General features: G+C 38.2%; 1 protein-coding gene and 1 pseudogene across 3 annotated transcripts in view; one reads left to right on the top strand and one right to left on the bottom strand.

Annotated features, from left to right (window-relative positions):
* PIR (pirin) overlaps nucleotides 1-19,478 on the bottom strand; it is an 89,800-nt gene that overhangs the window by 24,767 nt on the left and 45,555 nt on the right. For all 3 annotated transcript variants that reach the window (XM_090263892.1, XM_090263891.1, XM_090263893.1), the window contains one exon: nucleotides 11,317-11,401. In XM_090263892.1, coding sequence (XP_090120018.1) covers nucleotides 11,317-11,401 — 85 coding nt within the window. The remainder of the gene's footprint in view (nucleotides 1-11,316; nucleotides 11,402-19,478) is intronic.
* Nucleotides 18,401-18,889, top strand: LOC149991849 (histone deacetylase complex subunit SAP18 pseudogene; annotated as a pseudogene).

The following is a 19,478-nucleotide window of genomic DNA, read 5'->3' as shown; positions in this document are numbered from 1 at the left end:
TTGACAAAGGTCAGCTCTGGGTAGGGAAAAAGTGAGGGAAACGTGGCTAAGAAGAGAATGAACCTCTCCCTAAACTCTGGGTCACACGTGTAGCCAGACCCTCGTGCTGGTTTCTAAGAGCCCCACCTTCCCAACTGTGTTCAGTATGGGCAAGCAGCTCCCTCACTGTGGACCTCGTGCCTGGCCTCCAGGGACAGGAGGCGGAGCAACCTGATCTTCCCCTCCCCCTTGCATTCCACCAAATTATTTAAAACTTTTAATTTTGAAATAATTTCAGACATACAGAAAGTTACAAAAATAGTACACAGAATGACCATCATTCACCCAGACTCTCCAAAAGCTAACATGTTATCTCATATATGCTTTATTCTTCTTCTCTCTAGAAATACATATCATTCTTTTTTTCTGAAATATTTGAGAGTATGTATTTTCTAAAAAGATATATTTTCTTACATAACCATAATGCACTTATAAAAATTATGAAATTGATACAATAGCAATGAAACAACTGAGCATAAATACAATACCACTATCTATGTATAGGTATTTAAATTGTGCCAGTTGTCTCAGTAACGCCTTTTATGGCAAAAAGAAAAACAATTTCAAGGCCAGGTTCCAATCTCAATTTACCTGCTACACTTAGCTGCCATGTCTAATCTCCTTTCATCTGAAACGTTCCTCAATCTTTGTCTTTCCTTAAAAGTACAGACTAGCTATTTTGTAGAATGTCTCTCAGTTTGGGTTTGTGTGATGTTTCATCGTCATTAGACCAAATTGTTTGTTAAATTCCTTTTCCTCTCAACTTTAGAGAATGGTGTTTATTTAATTTCAATACTTTAATTTGTTTAACTCAGAAGAGCACAAATAATAAAATAATTAACATATATATTGTCAGATTTATTTAATATCTTTCTTTTCTTTTACAGATAAAATCATATATGTGAGAGAAATGTTCCCTAATGGGTTGCCTCCAATCCATTTTCTACACACAGAAAATGTGACCTTTCTAGAATCCCCACTTAAGACAGACTTCTCAGCATCATCCCCACTCTGCATGTCCTACCTCATTTTTTTTATTTTTATTTTTTTAATGTGTTTTATTGATTATAATATTACATTTGTGCCAATTTCCCTTCCCTCTGCTCCTCTCCACCCGGTGGCCCCCCTCCCACCAGTTGTCCCCCCCTTTTAGATCATGTCCATTAGTTGTGCATACAGTTCTTCTCAACCTCTCTCTGTCTATTCCATTCCCTCCTACCATGATCCTTAATGCCTATATCATCTCCCTCCCTCTCCCCATTCCCCCTCCCTGTTGACCTCCCCCCAATATGTTCCCCGTACCTATAGTTCTTTTTCCACTCTCGTTGCCTGTTTAGTTTTGCCTTTGTTTCAATTCCTTAGCTTCTGTTGTTTCTTGTGATGCAGTTTTCATTTTAGATTTCATTGTCTTGATCCTTCTTTTTCTAAACCAGTCCCTTTAACATCTCATATAACAGTGGTTTGGATCTAATGAACTCTTTCAGTTTTATTTTGTCCTGGAAACACTTTCTCTGTCCTTCTATTCTGAATGACAATTTCGCTGGATAGAGTATTCGTGGTTGTAGGTTTTGGATTTTCATTACTTTGAATATTTCTTGCCAGTCCCTTCTTGCCTGCAGGGTCTCCCTTGAGAAGTCAGCTGATAGTCTAATTGGGACCCCTTTGTACATAATTCTTTTCTTCTCTCTTGCTGCTTTTAAGATTCTCTCTTTATCTTTAATTTTTGACATTTTGATTATAATGTGTCTTGGAGTGGTTCTCCCTGGGTCCAGTTTTTTTGGAACTCTCTGTGCTTCCTGGACCTGTAAGTCTATTTCCTTCCCCAAGTCTGGGAAGTTCTCCTTTATTATATTTTCACTCAATTTTTCAAGTTCTAGTTCATCTTCCTCGCTCTCTGGCAAACCAATGATTCTTATGTTGGGCCTTTTATAGCTGTCCCAGAGGTTTCTGATCCTCTCATAGTTGCTTCCCATTTCCTCTCGCTGCATTGGTTGACTGCTTATTCCTTCTCCATATTCCAGTTTGTTGAAATGAACTCTGGATTTTTTTTCCTCACCATCTGTCTCGTATGTGGTTTTGTTCCTTTCGTTATGAGTGTTTTTCGCTTCTTTCTCATCTTTTTCCAGATCTTTTGTGAATTCTGTAAGCCACCTGATAACAATGGCCCAGAACTGAGCCTCTGACAGGTTTCTTATCTGTTCATCTGTCAGGTTCTCCATCTGCTGCCTGGTGAGCTGTGCCACCGGGATTTCTATAGTTGTCTGCCTCATTTTGACAGATGCGTTTTGTTTTCTTGGGCCGGCTGTAGGGGGCAGTGCCTGTGTACTCGTAATGACCCAGCGACCGGCGCCATTCGGCAGCCTTTCTTGCTGTGCTGTGGTGCTTTGTCGTCACAAGCCAGCGACCGGTGCCTGTCCGCGACCTATTTCGCAGCCCTGTGGCGCTTTCTTTGGGGGCGGGGGTCCAAGATGGATTCACACAGTTATTCTGCTAGGAGACCGGGATCCGTCCTCCCGCCCCCCTGGGCCTCACTGTTCAAGGCGATGCGGTGGCTGCTTTCCCCAGCGTTGGGGTCGCAAGCTGCCGGGGTTCGACCGCAGCCGGGATTGTTCTCCCTGCTGCTGGGATTGTTCTCCCCGCCGCTGTCCCAGGTGCGACCGCAAACAGCGCCGCCCCCTTTCACTCTTACCTGCCCAAAGGGCGCCGCTGGTTTATAACTTCATATGTTGGGCTTCCGTGTAGTTTTATTTTCTGGAATTTCTAGTTATCCTTTGTTTTGAAGTAGTTGTATTCCTCTCTAGTTGTAGAGGGAGACCTAGCGTGTCCGTCTAAGCCTCCATCTTGGCCGGAAGTCCCTACCTCCTTATTTAATTCTAACCCAGCAAACCCCTCCAGGAAAGAGGGGAGGATGGGGCGGCAGCGAACCTTAAAGAGGCCTTGTGGTACTGTGGAAAACAAAACAACTAAGTAACTATAAAACAGCAACAAAACCATATGATCATAGGCAGAAAGAGTGGGTTTATAAAGCAGCAAATGACGCTCTAGGACCAGACTCTTAACCTCTTTGAGCCTGTTTGGTGTGTAAAATAGGGAAATAATATGTACAACATAGGACTGTTGTGATGATCAAGTGGTACTGTATATCTGCATATACATGTATACATAAATACACGTGTTATATGTTTTTCACCTTATCTACACAATACCTGTACTTAGAAGGCACTTAACAAATGTCAGTTCCCTTTCCTAGCTCCTTCCTTCTTTCCTCTAACTTTATGCAATCCACAAGGTTGCAATGTCTGTCATCTACACTTCTGATAAGCTGTGACCTATGCCAGAGAAGGGACATCACTACAGAGCTGACCTCATGCTCCCCAGCATGCTCCTTTCAACTCCAAGCCAACTGGTCTCCTTGCAGACTGCACATAACATTAAGCAAAGCTCAGAAGGGTAACTCTTTCCCCAAATATAGGGAACAGATCCTTGCTGTCCTCTTCAAGAACCTTGTTGCACTTAGGGTACTGTCTGTGTCCCAACAACCAATGCAGCCTAGAATTGGTGACAATATGGTGGGCTTTCTGATCATATAGCAACTGTAACTTATAAGATCTCAAGCTGGCCAAGCACAGGCACTCAATGCCTGTCTTATAACTAAACATAAATAGCAAGAGAGAGGTTTCCACTTTGTAGTTCTGCCATCTGGAAGAGATAGGTTATTATAGGAACTTGTGGAAATTCCATCAAAAGAAAATGAGAAAATTACCATTTTACTAAATATGGTGTGTGACATCAATAATAATACTCATCGATATTGCATAGAATGTCACCCATACAAAGACATTTGAGACAACTGACTTTTCAGAGTAAAATATACTCAGAATGTGTTTGAAACATTTAAGAATGATCACATATTTAATGGTCATATGCTCTGTATTTATATGTCATGGGCATAACATTATAAGCTGTCTCTGAAAATCCTATATTATAAACATGGTTTTGTCCACATTGATAATGCTGAACATTCATTACATTAGAAACTAATGGAAAACCTTAGAAACAAAGGAAATTTAACATTTTGAATGAGAACTGTATTAGCAGCATAAGCTCTTTGGAATGTAAACTCTCAGAAGACAGGCTTCTAGTGCCCAGAATGAAGCCTAGCCCTCTGGCAGAAAATTCCTTGGATTATTTTCTTGCTAATAAAATAGCAAGAAAAAATGTATTAGGATCTCCTAGAAGCTTATCCTGTTCCTTAGAAACTGTCTACATTGAAGTTTTTCTCAGCAACAAGAATTGAATATGATCATTTTAAATGAAAATAATACACGTTATTATTATTTCTTGATTTTATTTGAACAGACCTTTTCTCCTCTTCAAATATATAGGGTTCACAGTTGGTTTTTAATTGCTGAGAAAAATTCTGAAAGTAATTCAAATATGTAATTATAGTAATAAAATTATATTTAGGGCTGTAAAATAGAAACTATTTTTTTAGGTGTTTGAACTTAGATTGAAGCCAATGTGATAAGACAATTAAGAACTGAAATAGAATTTTAAGGGTTAACTAAAGCTTCAGAAAACAATAAAAACCTGAAATAAGCAGAGAATGTCATAAACACCCCTAACATTATCATAGGAGTACATATTTAGACATCTGATTGGTTTTAAGACAAAAAGATCTTTAAATATGAAAAACACGCTTGCCAAAATTAAAATGTGTTTCAATTCTTAGAATCATTTCTTACTTTACACGGACTCTTAATGTATGAGTAAATTAAAGATTAATTCTCTTAAAGATGATATGTCAGAAAAACAGAATACAATCTTCAAACTGGTGAGATTACTTATTTAAAATTTTCAAAAACAGTCATTTTTATAACCTAGCTGCAAACTTTTGGGTTTATTTACTAATATACTCAAGGTACTACCAATGGGTTATTGGTCAGTAAAGTTCCATTAATTTGTCTGGACCTTAGTGCTTAAGAGAGTTAGTAAAAGTCAAACTGTATGGGTTAGAAAACTCAGCCCCAATACTCACTAGCTAGTTGACCTTGAGTAAGTTACTTAACCTCTTCTTATCTCAGTGTCCTCACCTGACAAATGAGATAATCACAGTCCTTGCTTCATGATATTGTGAGCATTGCAGATATTAGTACAGGGGAAGATCTTATATTAATTTCTGGCAAACAGGCACTTAATAAATGTTAGGTATGATTATTATTACTAGTACAAGATGATTCAGTGAACTGTGAGCTCCTGAAAGTGTTCATGATTATTCCTCATCAGAGATTTTTACCTTTTTGTTTTGTTTTGTTTTGTTTTTTTCAAAACCAGTTTTAAAAAATGCAATCAGACTTCCCCATACATGGAAGTCAATTCCAGGCATAGATATATTGAAAGAAAAGGCAATACAAGAAAGTATCAATAATAGAGAACATTTTCATGATTTTGGGTTAGGGAATGATTATTAAAGAAGCCACAGAAAGCACTAAGCATTAAGAAATAGATTGATACATTTAAAGGATGTTTTATTATAATATACAAAATATAATAATATAGAAGAGTGGAAAACAGTCAAAAGAGAGGAGCTATGTTAATACAAATAACTGACAATGACTAGAATTCATAATATATAAAGAGCTCCTATAAATCAATATGAAAAAGACAGACAACCCATCCAAAGGAATTTTACATTTCAGGCTCTGGCTCATATTCATCACTGCTCTGAGGGTTTATTGATTAACATCTATAACTGTTACAAGTATATTCTAAAGTATGAGAGGAATTGTGACTCAATATTCTTTTTTTAAGTATATTTTATTGATTATGTTGTTACAGTAGTCCCTATTTTTTCCCCTTTGCTCCCCTCTACCCAGTACCCACTTCCCTTCTGCAATCCCACCCCCTTAGTTCATGTCCATGGGTCATGCATATACACTCTTTGGCTTCACCCTTTCCTATATTGTTCTTAACTTCCTCCTGTCTATTTTGTACCAGCCAATTATGCTTCTTAATCCCTGCACCATTTCCCCATTTCTCCCCCTTCCCCTTCACAGCTGATAACCCTCCAAATGACCCCCATACCTATGATTCTGTTCCTATTCTGCTTTGCTTATTTGGGTTTTGTTTGTATCTTTTAGATTCAGTTGTTGATAGTTGTTAGTTTGTTATCATTTTAATGTTCATCGTTCTGATGCTCTTTTTCTTAAATAAGTCCCTTGGACATTTCATGTAATAATGGCTTAGTGATGATGAACTCCTTTATCTTTACCTTTTCTGGGAAGCACTTTATCAGCCCTTCCATTCTAAATGATAGCTTCACTGGACAGAGTAATCTTGGTTGTAGGTCCTTGCTTTTCATCACATTGAATACTTCTTGCCAGTCCCTTCTTGCCTATAAAGTTTCTTTTGAGAAAGCTGAGAGTCTTATAGGCATCCCTTTGTAGGCAACTCTCCATTTTTTCCTTGTTGCCCTTAAGATTTTCTCTTTATCTTTAACCTTTGGCATTTTAATTATAATGTGACTTGGTGTGGTCCTCTTTGGGTCTAGCTTATTTGGGACTCTCTATGCTTCCTGGACTTGTATGTCTATTTCCTTCACAAAATTTGGGAAGTTTTCCTTCATTATTTTTTCACATAAGCTTTCGATTTCTTGCTCTTCCTCTTCTCCTTCTGGCACCCGTATGATCTGGATATTGGCATGTTTAAAGTTGTCCCAGAGGTTCCTAAGCCTCTCCTTATTTTTATCAATTCTTATTTCCTCATTTTGTACTGGTTGACTGTTTTTTTCTTCCTCATATTCCAAATCATTGATTTGAACCCCACTTTCCTTCCCTTCACCATTGGTTTTGTGCGGATTTTTCTTCATTTCATTTAGCATAGCCTTCACTTCTTCCCTTATGTGTCTGCCGTACTTAAGCATGTCTGTCAAGCCTATGAGCATCTTTATCACCAGTATTTTGAACTCTGCATCTGTTAGGTTGGCTATCTCCTCATTGCTTAGTTCTCCCACTGGAATCTTGATCCATTTCCTCTTTGGGACCATACTTCTCTGTCTCCTCATCTTGACAGGCTCCTGTATTTGTTTGCCTCTGTGTTTTAGGTAGAGCTGTCACACCTGTTACATTGTAAGGGGCAGAGCTTTAGGTATTCATCAGTACAGGCGGACCTGTTTCACCACATTGTGGTGCTGTATGTGGGGGAGGGGTCTGAAAGGGAGCAATGTGGCTTGCTCAGCACTCACCCCTTTTCCAGGCACTTCTCCCACTTCTGTATGGGACTGGTGCCTCCCTAACTGTTGCCCTGGCTGTCATTCCCAGAGTGTTTGGGTCTATGGATGTTGTAGGATTATGGGGGCCCTTTAAACAAGCAGACTCTACTGAGAGAGACTGGCAGTTTCTTCCTCCACCCCAATGTCCACTGGTTTGCACAGTCAGAAGCAATGAGGCTTTATTTTCCCTGGTGCTGGAAACGTGAGCTGTGCTGGGTCATGTCTGGTGCTGGGAGAGCTCTCCAGGTGTCTCTCCCTACTTTTTAAAATGTGATGACTGTGCTTTCTGCCAGCCTGCCATTGCCACCGCTGCTGCCCCTGCCACACTGCTTCCTCTCTGCCCCGGCTCCGCCCCTCCTAACTGTCTGGATGAGTATTTCTCTTTATATCTTTGTTTGTTGGACTTCCATGCAGCTTGGTTTTCTGGAACTTCTGGTTGTCTCTAGTTTTGAAGTAGTTGTGTTCCTTCTTAGTTGTGGATGGAGATGCAGTGTGTCTGTCTAGGCCTCCCTCTTGCCCGGAAGTAGTTCCCATGAGTCAATATTCTAATGTACTACAGGTAGATAAACAGCTTTGCAAAAACTGCCCATAAATTAAATCATGTATTGTGTATACTGAACAAAATTAAAATCACTGGCTGGGCCAGTGATCCTTCTTGAAGCTTTAGGGGAGAGTTTACTTCCTTGCCTTTTCTAGCTACTACAGGCTACATCTATATTTTGGCTAGTGGTCTCCTTCCATTTCAAAACTAGCAATTGCATCACTCTTACCTCTATTTCCATTGTTATGTTTCTCTCTCTCTCTCTCTCTCTCTCTCTCTCTCTGATTCTCATCTCCTTCTTTCATTTACATAGATCTTTATGATTATATTGGGTCCACCTGATTATCTAGGCTAACCTCCCCATCTCAAGATCCTTAATGTATCCCCTTTATCACATAATGTAATGTACTGACAAGTTCCAGGGATTAGGGCATGGATATGTTGGTGGAGCCATTATTCTGCTTATCACAGAGGGGTAGGCTATATATTTTCTAAAGAAATTTTGTTGATTGGCATATATATACATATGCTGTAAAGTTAAAATTAAGGGATATAAAAGAGGCTTATAAAATTAACTTTTTCATACATCAAAAAAAATTTTTTAAACATTCCAGATCATGTTTTTGAAAACCTAGTAGCAGAGGTCCTATGAAGGGAGATGGGGAAAACAGAGAGTGGCTGTTGACGGCCAAAGCTTGATGTAGTCAGAAGACAAAGGGGACATGAGGACCAGAAGCCACAAATTTCTTAGAAAAGATTAGTATTTTCCTAGAAATACAGATTTATGTCCTTCTTAGTGAATGATAACAGTGTTATCTGTACATCACTCTACAGCAAGGAAATTCAGATTGCTTAGCAAGAGATGGTAAAAGTCACTGCAAAAAAAAAAAAGAAAGACAGAGAGAGAAAGAAACTACTTACTTTTATGTTAGCCAAGAAATAACATGAAAAACGTGTGGCCAATGTGAAAAGAATCTGGTACTGTCAGAGACTTGACAAATTGGATTATTTGTAAGTGATGCACCATGCAGCCCCATTCCTGACATTAACTGCCTTCCAAAATCATCACTGCATGTAACATCTGTTTTCTGCAAGATTAGCACAGCCCCACAGAAATGTGTCTTGACCGAAGGAAATAAAGACATGGTAAAAATTGATTCCAATACTATTTATGGGAAGAAATTCAGAAAAAAATATTTAGTCTGATTCAGAGAAATGTTTTCAGCCTCCCTTAACTGGACATCCCTTGGCAAATGTATATTTTCCTGGTATCAGGAATGGGATGGTAGCAATGTATGCCTCTATTTCTAGCCCATTCATTTGGTTATGAAACAATGAGGTCAACATTAGATTGCAAAGCTTATGCCAAAATCCAAACATAACTCAGATATCCATGTCAAGTCCACTTACCATGAGTAGCAAAACAATCAAAATATTATAAACAAAACATTTGATGAAGCAAAACATCCAAATAAAATTGATTTAGACAGGCCTTAGATTTTATAATGGAATTTGACCTGGACACAGAGACCCACCTCAGAATGAAAGATACACACAGACTAAAAGTAAAGGGATGGAAAAAGGTATTGCATGCAAATGGAAAGGTAGTTTAAAAAAAGACAAAGGGTGACCTTGGCTTAAGTGACTTGATAATAGAACTTATACAGAATAGTTTTACCAACCAATATGTCTGATCCCAGGCAGCCAGAACTATCATGTCTGTAAAATGTGTTATAAGGTCTGAACTGTTTATCTGGTACTGGACAGAGGAGCCTCAAACTTTGGGTTTGTCACCTAATGCAAATATGAATGTGCGTGTGTGTGTGTGAGAGAGAGAGAGAGAGAGAAAGAGAGAGAGAGAGAGAGAGAGAGAGAGAATACTATAACTAGAAGTAATGTCTTAGAAAATGAGGTTCTTCTGCTTCATAGCTGGGTTTATAAAAGATTTGTTTAAAGTGGGTTTGCAGTGACTCAACAATAAATGTATATTTCTAAGTTACTTGCTTTTGTTTCCTTCCAAAAATGTTTTTGGAAACAAATCTACAGTTTAAAATTTATAGTGACAAAATAATACAGAAGTAAAGCTTTGTTAACTGACAGATACACATTCTCTCATGAGGCTATATAGGGGTGGCTAACTGTAGAGCAAAAATTGACATGAACCATATACAGCGTTGGGGGTTGGGGGGCATGGAGAAACTCATACAAGCCTGATGAAAAGTGTGACTGCCTTTTGGACTATGACCTGAGAATACTTTTTTAAAATTAAATGTGTATATACCTTGTGACCAGCCCTGGAAACCTGCCACATCAAAGTAAGTCCCTATATGGAAGGACATGAGTACAGGGATGTGCATGGCAGACCAGTGTGCAGTAGGCAAGTGCTAGGAACAAAGGGAGTGCCCACTGATAAGAAATAGCTAAATGCATTGCAGTCAACCCATGGCATAGAATACCGCCATTTAAGAGAGCCACATGAGTAGATTGGGAAAAATTTCTGTGAGGTATAGTTTGATCAAAAAAGCAAGATGCAAAAATGTATTTATAATGCAATTCCATTTTAATAAAACAATGAGAAAATAACCCCGCATATCTGTATATTTACATGCATGTATATGTCAGTGTACAAATATAAGTGTGGAGAAAAACACAGCAAGATCTAATTGAGGAACACACTTAGATCTGGGATACATAGAGGAGGTACTGCTATGGACTGAAAAGGGACAAAAAGGGACTGCGGGACTGCAGGACTGCAAACTCAAAAGGAAAAGGAAAAAGTTAAAGCATGTGGCCTACCACATTTATGGTTATAAAAATTATGTATAAGAGTAGGCATATGTTTAAGTGAATTAATTAAATATTTCTTCTGTACTTAAAACTAGCCAGAATGAAAAAACCACAGAAGAAAATAATGGGTCTGTGGTTGCTACCTAATGACTTCAGGTGTAACAATTTTTTAAAATAAATAAGTGATTAGGAGTTTTCTAATTATTCTTTGGATTGAAGTGTCACCCTAAAGGTAAATCTTTCATAGCAATACCTTTATCAAGAGGTGCATGTATCTCAATCAAGGATGCACTTGTTCATAAGTCACAAGAGCAGGAACACTGTAACTAAACAGTGGTCAGGAAGTTAGGAGATGTGGGTAAAATTCCTGCCTTGTCCAGCAAGCTTTTTACATGGCTTTGACACTTAGCTAATTGTTGGGCCTTAGTGTCCATACCTGTAAAATGAAGGGGGTGGCCCAGATGGTCTTGCCCTGACATTCTGTGATTTTCGTTAACTTGAAAGGCCCCATCAATATAGGCTAGTTTAAACATACTAAAACCTAAATTGAGTTCATAGAACTTTGTGCTGAGGTTCAGAATCAAGCACATTCCAAAGAAAGTGGCCCATTGTTTTTTTCGTTTTTTTGATTTTTTGTCTCTTTCCTGAAATGTTCACTGAACTCCAGAACCCACCATACCTTTAGGAACAGGCTGGGAATGCTTCGCCCCTTGGTCCAGTTTGAAGTCCAGATATAAGGTTGGTGTGCGAGTGTAAATCTTGGACTGAAAAGAAAGGGGAAACGATCAGTGTCTTTCCAAGGATAAGGTTCTTCTTTACTTCAGCTGGGCCCTTCTGGATGGACCTGGGGCCTGAATCAATTATATGGATAATTCCTCCTTTGGAAAGTACTGTTAAAGCAGGGCTGGGAGGCCAGGGACTGGATAGTTTGCCATGACAGCCTCCTTTTAAGGGTCTATGTCTAAAAGTTAGCCCTCCTAAATTTACAATATGGCTGACAAGTTATAATATTTCAGGATGGCAGCTGTCTCCCAACAGCCATTTCTCAAATATGATACGATGTTAATAGTTTTCTGGCCAATAGTTGCTCCAAATTTCTCACTTCTAGTATTCCACTTGATATGGCAGGTTTTTTCTCATCCAAATGTATGTTTCTTCCCCAGGGCTCAATAAAGCCATGTGTATTTTGAAACACAAGGTACAAACAAGTGTTTAACTTGGCCCTCTTGCAAAAAAAAAAAAGGTAGTCTACCACTGTTGGCTTGAATAAGCCTTGACTCCAAATGTAAGAAACACACACTTTTACATGATTTTCCATTGTACATGGTGGCTTGATTCTGTCAACACTTAAGTAGAGTTTGTAATTCAATATGATACCATTCTGAATCACTGGCATGGATCAAAATGCAAGGGATTAACACTATTGCTATAAATTTGATGATACCTCATTGTTTATCACAAAGCCCAAGTGGTTCTGTCCTAGTTTTTTAAACAAAATACACACAAAAATGAAAAAACACATAATGCCAAATCTGGCAAGGATACAGAGTAACTGGAACTTTCATACACTGCTAGTGAGACTGTAAATTGGCATAAACATTTTAGAAACCTGCTTGGCAGTATGTAGTACAGATAAATACATGCATAGTCTGTGACCCAGCATTCTAACTCAGAAGTGTATCTTTGAAGCCCTGGCTGGGTAGTCCAGTTGGTTAGAGTGGTGTCTCAATACACCAAGGTTGTGGGTTTGATCCCTGGTCAGGACACATACAAGAATCGAAAGTGTATCCCCAATAGAAATGTTCACCTAAAGACATGTACATGAATCTTTTTTTTTAATTAATTAATTAATTTATTTATTTATTTTTAGACATAGTGGAAAGGAGAGAGTGAGAGAAACATCACTCACTGTATGGTTGTCTCTCACTCGCGCCCCCAACTGGGGACCCGACGTGCAACCTAGTCATGTGCCCTGACTGGGAATCGAACCAGTGACACTTGGCTCGCAGGCCGACGGTCAATCCACTGAGCCACAGCAGCCAGGGCTGCCTATATATTTATATCAAGCCATAGAACACAATCACACCAGAAGGCTTCATGTCCCTTCTGAGGAAATATCCCCCAAATTAATTTTCCCAATTAAAAAAAATTATAACTTTTAAAAGATATCATTGATAGACAATAAATGGACTATTTGAAAGTGTACAATTTGATACTTTTTGACATATATAAGTCTGAAAACATCAATCAAGATAATAAGCATATGCATCAGTCTCAAAAGTTTTCCCATTCCTCTTTGCAATTCCCTATCCCATGCTTCCTTACCCTCCAATCCCCCAGCAACCACTGAGTGCATTTTATTGAATTTTATATAAGGGAAATCATACACATGTAATTTTTGTCTTGATTAATTTTTTCAATAATTATGTTGTTTCTTGACCTGGCTTCTGATTTCATGGCTGTGTTAACCTGATGAAAATGCTTCGAGTGGTATACTTGATTTGTATACTTTTTTGTATATATGTTATATTTTAATAAAAGCTTACATTTATTAAAAGCATGAACATGTAAATAGACCAAAAGAGAGAATCCAGAACCCAGAATTATTTTCTCCTCAATAAAGGCATCATTGTGCAGAGATTATGTAAACTCCACAAAAACATGGACATATCTGTCTTTTTCACCCAGGGCCAACCCACTGTGCCTATCACATAGTACGTATTCAATAAACATTTCTTGACTGTTTCCTAATAGAAAATCGCAGGTATAACAAAAATTATTTCTACATAGGATATTCATCAATACTTTTACCTGCATGTAGCAAAATGCCTCTTTTTCAAGAAGGGTGATTTGGTATGGTCAAAATTTACATCTGTACATTAATTTTGGAATAGAGAATTATAAATAATGCTATCGGAAGATTGTTCCCTTTCCTATGAATGTTTCATGTACTGAAGCTTTGGGCTTTAAATGGTCTGGTAGGTTGTTTTATATGGCTTAGAAGGTCAAGCTGCATCAATATAGCTTCAAAGACAGGAAAAGCAAATTCCCTTGTGCAGATGTAAGTGAAACCAGAAAGACCTGTGGCATCAAGTGAAGCCTGAGGCCAAAGATTCACAATCAGTCTGAAGAACTTGAAACATACATAACACAAAGGCAGCACCAGCAGGACACAGGAGCTGATTCTCTAGAATCATGAGGTATATAAGGCACCATATGGAAAGAATCTGGTTTTGTCTAATGAAGACTTCTAAAATTACCTCTAAAAAGATCAAGGGTAAACGTCACATAATATCAAATGACTCCTCTATCTGGGCAATATGTTGCTCTCTTCCCGAAAAAGAACCCCTTGTTTGGTTTAAGCCTTTCCTAACCTCTCCCTCAACAGCAAATGCAGCATCCCTGTCTACAGCAAAGGGATTAATCACAAAGAGGTTCTTAGTTTAATGTTTACTCATGTTCTTCCAGAATGTAACATAAAATAACCTTGAACTGGAAACCAGGAGTCTTTGGTGCTAGGATTGCTTTTCTTGCTACTAGCAAAACACTTTTGTTCTTCTGGGCTTACTTCACTCATCTGAAAATCTCATGTTGAGACTCACTGATACTGAAGTCTATCTCTGATTCTGAAATTCTGAATGAGAAAATTAATGTTTTCCTACATGTTTTCATTTTTTAAATTCCCTTCTGATTTCTCAGACTAAAGCTACAGAAAAGTGAGATGGTGATGTGATGGAGGGTAACTAATGCTGTGGGGAGCTGCTGATCAGTTCACTCTATTCTTGCCCTTAAACTCAGTCATCAATCTTGCCCTCTGGGCTAGCTCTTTTTTTCCATTCCTGTCTAGCTTATCCACCTAATTTGTATTTTCTCTCCAAGACTGCAACTGCATAGATATGTGTGTGCGCACAAAACACACGCAGAATTCTGTACGTATGTATTCGTTTATAAAAACTAAAACAGAAACCAATGAGAGATGCTATAACATTATAAAGCCACTAAATATACCCTGTTGTCTTATAGCATTAAAAGGGCTAAAGGAACGTGTATAAATGACTCATGGACATAGAAAACGGGGAGGGATATGATTGTGGGAGAAGGGGTGGACTGGGTGGGGGAGAACAGTGGGGGAGAAACGGGACAACTGTAATTGAAAAACCAAAAAATTAAATTAAAAAAAAAAGGTCTAAAGGAAAAATTTAAATTCCTTTTGAAGGTGTTTGTTTTTTTACCAAATCTATAGCCTAAAATAGAGTTCTGGTTCTAATACCCTTTCTATCATGAAAATTAGATCATTGAAGGTTTCAATAAAACACACATCTTGAATAATCAACTACCCCAAACCTAAAATTATATTATTCTATTTCTGTTAATCCATAACGAGATAAAACTCAATTTGGAAGTTGTTCCTATGCATGTGTACAGCCGTGTGCACATATATACACATACACATAGTTTTTGAAAGCAGGTAGATTTAAAAAAAATTTTTTTATCTTCTATAGTAACTCTGTTGAAATAGCAAACATAAATTATATTTGTTTCACTCAAGGATGATAACACCAGCCTCAAATAGACTTTAAGCAAACGTGGGTTTCATTTTTCTATTACACACTGCTGATTTACAACCATAAAGAAATATTGCCAAAAAAAAAAAGAAATATTGCCAGTATGCACATTGTTTTGTGTTCTGTTTTGTTGATTTTATTTTTATCCTCACCCAAGGACATGCTTACTGATTTTCAAGCGAGGAGAAGGAAAGAGAAACATCAATTGGTTGCCTCTAGTACGCACTCCAACCGGGGACGAACCCACAACCTAGGCATGTGCCCTGAGCAGGAATCGAACCTATTACCTTTCAGTTTTACAGGACGACATTCCAATGAAGTGAGGCATACTGGTCAGGGCTGTTTTGTTTATTTTTATGAGTAGTATTAAACTATTAATATGCCCTCAAAATAGAAGGAGAATTTAATTTAAAAAATCATTCTTTTTTTGTAAAAACATTTAGCTATGTACCTATTTCCACAGGATTAAAATAAATTGGCCCATTACAATCTAAAATAAAACATTTCCCTACAGATGTTTCAGCGTGAACAGAACTAGTGTCCTTCAGTTCCATCAGTGAAATTTTCCTTATCCTTTTTTCTGTTTTGGTACTGATTAATAGTGCCAGCACAGGTACTAAAAACCAAAGCTATTCCTTGTTTTTGTTTCTTCTCATTTCATAATTCTCTGTTAAAAGTGTTTAGAAGACCTATCTTTAAAGGCTTTAGTCTATATTTCAAAAGCCTAATGGCTTAAAATCCTACAGTTCAAATACCAAGTAGGCCAAGCATCTAGAAGGTAAGTAATGTGAATCTTCGTAAGAGGTTAAGGGTAAATTTTGGCTAATCAACAACAGGAGTGCTACCAAATTCAAACAAGGCTTATCTCTCTTTCTCCATAACTATGTCAAAATTATACCATTAATGAGCCAAAGACACCACTCCAATACTGACTGCAAAACAACCAAGACCAAACAGGGTCTACACTACCACTTCCTTCCAAACCCCAACCACCTTCACCTTATATCCTTCAAATACTTCCCGCTTGATACCCTTGTCAAGTTGGCTTCCTTCCTCTGTTTTTATCTGTAAATGTGTTTTTTATTAGGAGATGAAATCACTTCCACATGGAAGGCATGCAGCTTACAAACATCTTCCCAGAGCATGCTACATTGGTTGCAATGTGTCAGCGTGGCAAAGGAAATATCTTTCATTTTGCCACTGTTCCTTTCAGTTAACTACCACCCATTTATCCCAGAATGCTGCTGATTTTGCCACTATGCTGGCCTTCCCTAAAAGCAAGCGGCAGTAATTTGTCACATGTCAGAGCTGTAATAAATTATGTTACATTTCTTTTTTGAGAACTATTTCAAAGACTCTTTATGATTTAATGATTTTTCAGGAAAGGCACTCATATTTTCAATTTTACCATATGGTACTTAAGAATATTATTCTAAGTAAGGATGATAACAAATGTGAATCTTCAATATCCAATAAGAGAAATAGTGTTTCTACTTCCAGTCACTCACACTCATGTTCGGATCACTCCCCTAATGTTGAACATTACTTTTAATGTTTTTTTCTTTTACATGGTTGCTAACTTTTGAGGAATATTTTTGCACATATATCTTTGACCACATATCTATTCTTTTTTTCTTTACGATGAAATTTTAGGTCTAAAAGTCTAGACATTTTAAGGGCTCTTGATATATCTGTAGGTTTTCTAGCTAAACACAATGTGGCTAAAAGCAAACTGGTCAACATGATCATGTGACTAAACAGCAGTTTTGCTGAAGATGTCTACTGCTAGTCATTGGTTTTTCTAGACTCGGTCATATTGCTACACCACAGGGCAGTTTTTCAACTCATTATGTGCTCTATGTTTTGTTTTTCCCCATCTAACCCCCCATTGTTAGAAACTTAACTCATTCCAACAAATCCCCTGTTGTTGCCCATTTAAATTTTTTCCAGTATATACTTGCCACAAACATAGAAAAAATTAATTGCTGAAAAAAAAGTAAAGAAAAATACCTGAGAATCCAAAAAAAAAAAATTGACAAAAAGAAAAGCATAAGGAAAAAGCCTAACCTGAAAAAATAAGTTTAAAGTCACCATCTCCATAGTACAAATAGCAACGTTTGAACAATCAATGTCTAGCAGTATTTGTTTTTGAACAAAAAAATCATTTTAGTCAATTGTTATACTGACTTGCTTTCATCCAAATTGTTTTTTGTCAAATCACTTGATAACTACCTGTAAAAAGTACCCGTTTCCTCAAAGTGTTAACCATGTAATTTTTAAAAATCTTAGCTAATTTAAAAAGCAGGCTATCAGTTTAGGTGACAATATTATTTTTAATTTACAAAATCCTATTAAATATTATTAATATAAGGAAACTAAATATATTAAGGGGGTAGTATCTAATAGTCACTACTGTAGGTGCTTCATATATATTAATTAGGGTACCTGTATTCCCCTTTTTATAAACTATTTGCTTATTAATGTATTTAAGTTTTTACTCACTATTGATTAGCTCCTTCATTTGCAAAATACTGATAGAGAGTCTGTAGTGTGCTGGTCATTGGATAGGTATATTGGTGAATAAAAGATCTGCTCAGTCTTCGTGGAGTTTATAGTGAGGAAGACAACAAATTAACCATAAAATTATACAGGGTATAAAAGGAATAGAGTACAGAGAGAGAAAATAAAATGAGGAGGATAAAAGGCCTTGAATGAGAAGAGGTCAGAGGTGGGGGGACGAAGTTTCTGGGCAGACAAAGGAGCACAGCATGTGAAAAGGCCTGGAGGCAATAAAGAGCTTGGAGGATTTGGAAACTGAGTGATACGGATACAAAGAAGGTGCTGGATTCAAGGGTATGAGTCAGAGAATTAGGAAAGACCCAGTCAGGCACAGGCCAGAGTACGGTATTTGGGATTTGTTTAAAGTATAATGAGGACACATTGATCCAATTTTCATCTTAAAGAAATGTCCTGAGCTACTACTAGTGGAGAACTGGAAGGGAGTAAAAATAGGAGACAGGAGCCCCCTGAAGAGGCTGCTGCAGTGGCCCTGGCCAGGGTCGGGCAGGGATAGGAGAGAGGTAGATAGATTTAAAATCCACTTTGGAAATAGAGAGATTTTGCTAATAGACTGGATGTGGGTGAGGGTGGAGAAGGAATAAGAATGACCACCATCAGAGCCAGCATCCCGTGGGCCACAGGAGGAAGATGGCGGTAGAGTCGCGTGTGTCACCCAGGAGGAGATTAAGGAGCCGGAGAAGACAATCGACCGGGAGAAGACGTGCCCTCTGCTGCTGCGCGTTTTCACCACCACCAACGGGCACCACCGCCGCATGGATGAGTTCTCTCACGGGAACGTGCCGTCCAGCGAGCTGCAGATCTACACCTGGATGGATGCCACCTTGAAAGAACTGACTAGTTTAGTAAAAGAAGTCTACCCAGAAGCTAGGAAGAAGGGCACACACTTCAATTTTGCAATTGTTTTTACGGATATTAAAAGACCTGGCTATCGAGTAAAGGAGATTGGCAGCACAATGTCTGGGAGAAAGGGGACTGACGATTCCATGACCCTGCAGTCGCAGAAGTTTCAGATAGGAGATTATCTGGACATAGCAATCACCCCTCCAAATCAGGCACCACCTCCTTCAGGGCACATGAGGCCATATTAAATTTTGTTGACTGTTAAAAAAAAAAAAAAAAAGAATGACCACCATGTTTCAAATTTGAGCAGTGAGTGATGATGCCATTCATTCATTAAGATGGAGAACACTGAAAGGGAAACGAGTTTTTATTTGTTTGTTGTCAAGACAGGTGGGGGTGGGAGGAAAGAAGACTTTTAACTTTTGCTATTTTAAATCTGACATGGCTGGGAACCATGCAAATGGAGATGTCAAGTAGGAAGCTACACAGAGCTCAGTGATTACTGTGAATATAAATGCGGGAGTTATCAGACTATCGATGACATCTAAATTCACAGGATGAATGAGGTCACCTGGGGAGATGATATTCAATGACAGAGGACTCAGGACTGAGATCCAGGCGACTTGAGCATTTTAGAGGTGTGGCAGAAGAAAAGGTACCTACCTAAGAAAAGAAACTGAGGGACTTCCGGCCAAGATGGAGGCTTAGACGGACACGCTAGGTCTCCCTCTACAACTAGAGAGGAATACAACTACTTCAAAACAAAGGATAACTAGAAATTCCAGAAAATAAAACTACACGGAAGCCCAACATATGAAGTTATAAACCAGCGGTGCCATTTGGGCAGGTAAGAGTT

This window comes from Furipterus horrens, unplaced genomic scaffold (genome assembly GCF_987537825.1).
Source record: "Furipterus horrens unplaced genomic scaffold, mFurHor1.1.pri manual_scaffold_17, whole genome shotgun sequence".
Taxonomy (NCBI): domain Eukaryota; kingdom Metazoa; phylum Chordata; class Mammalia; order Chiroptera; family Furipteridae; genus Furipterus; species Furipterus horrens.
This window is presented reverse-complemented; position numbering and strand designations above follow the sequence as displayed.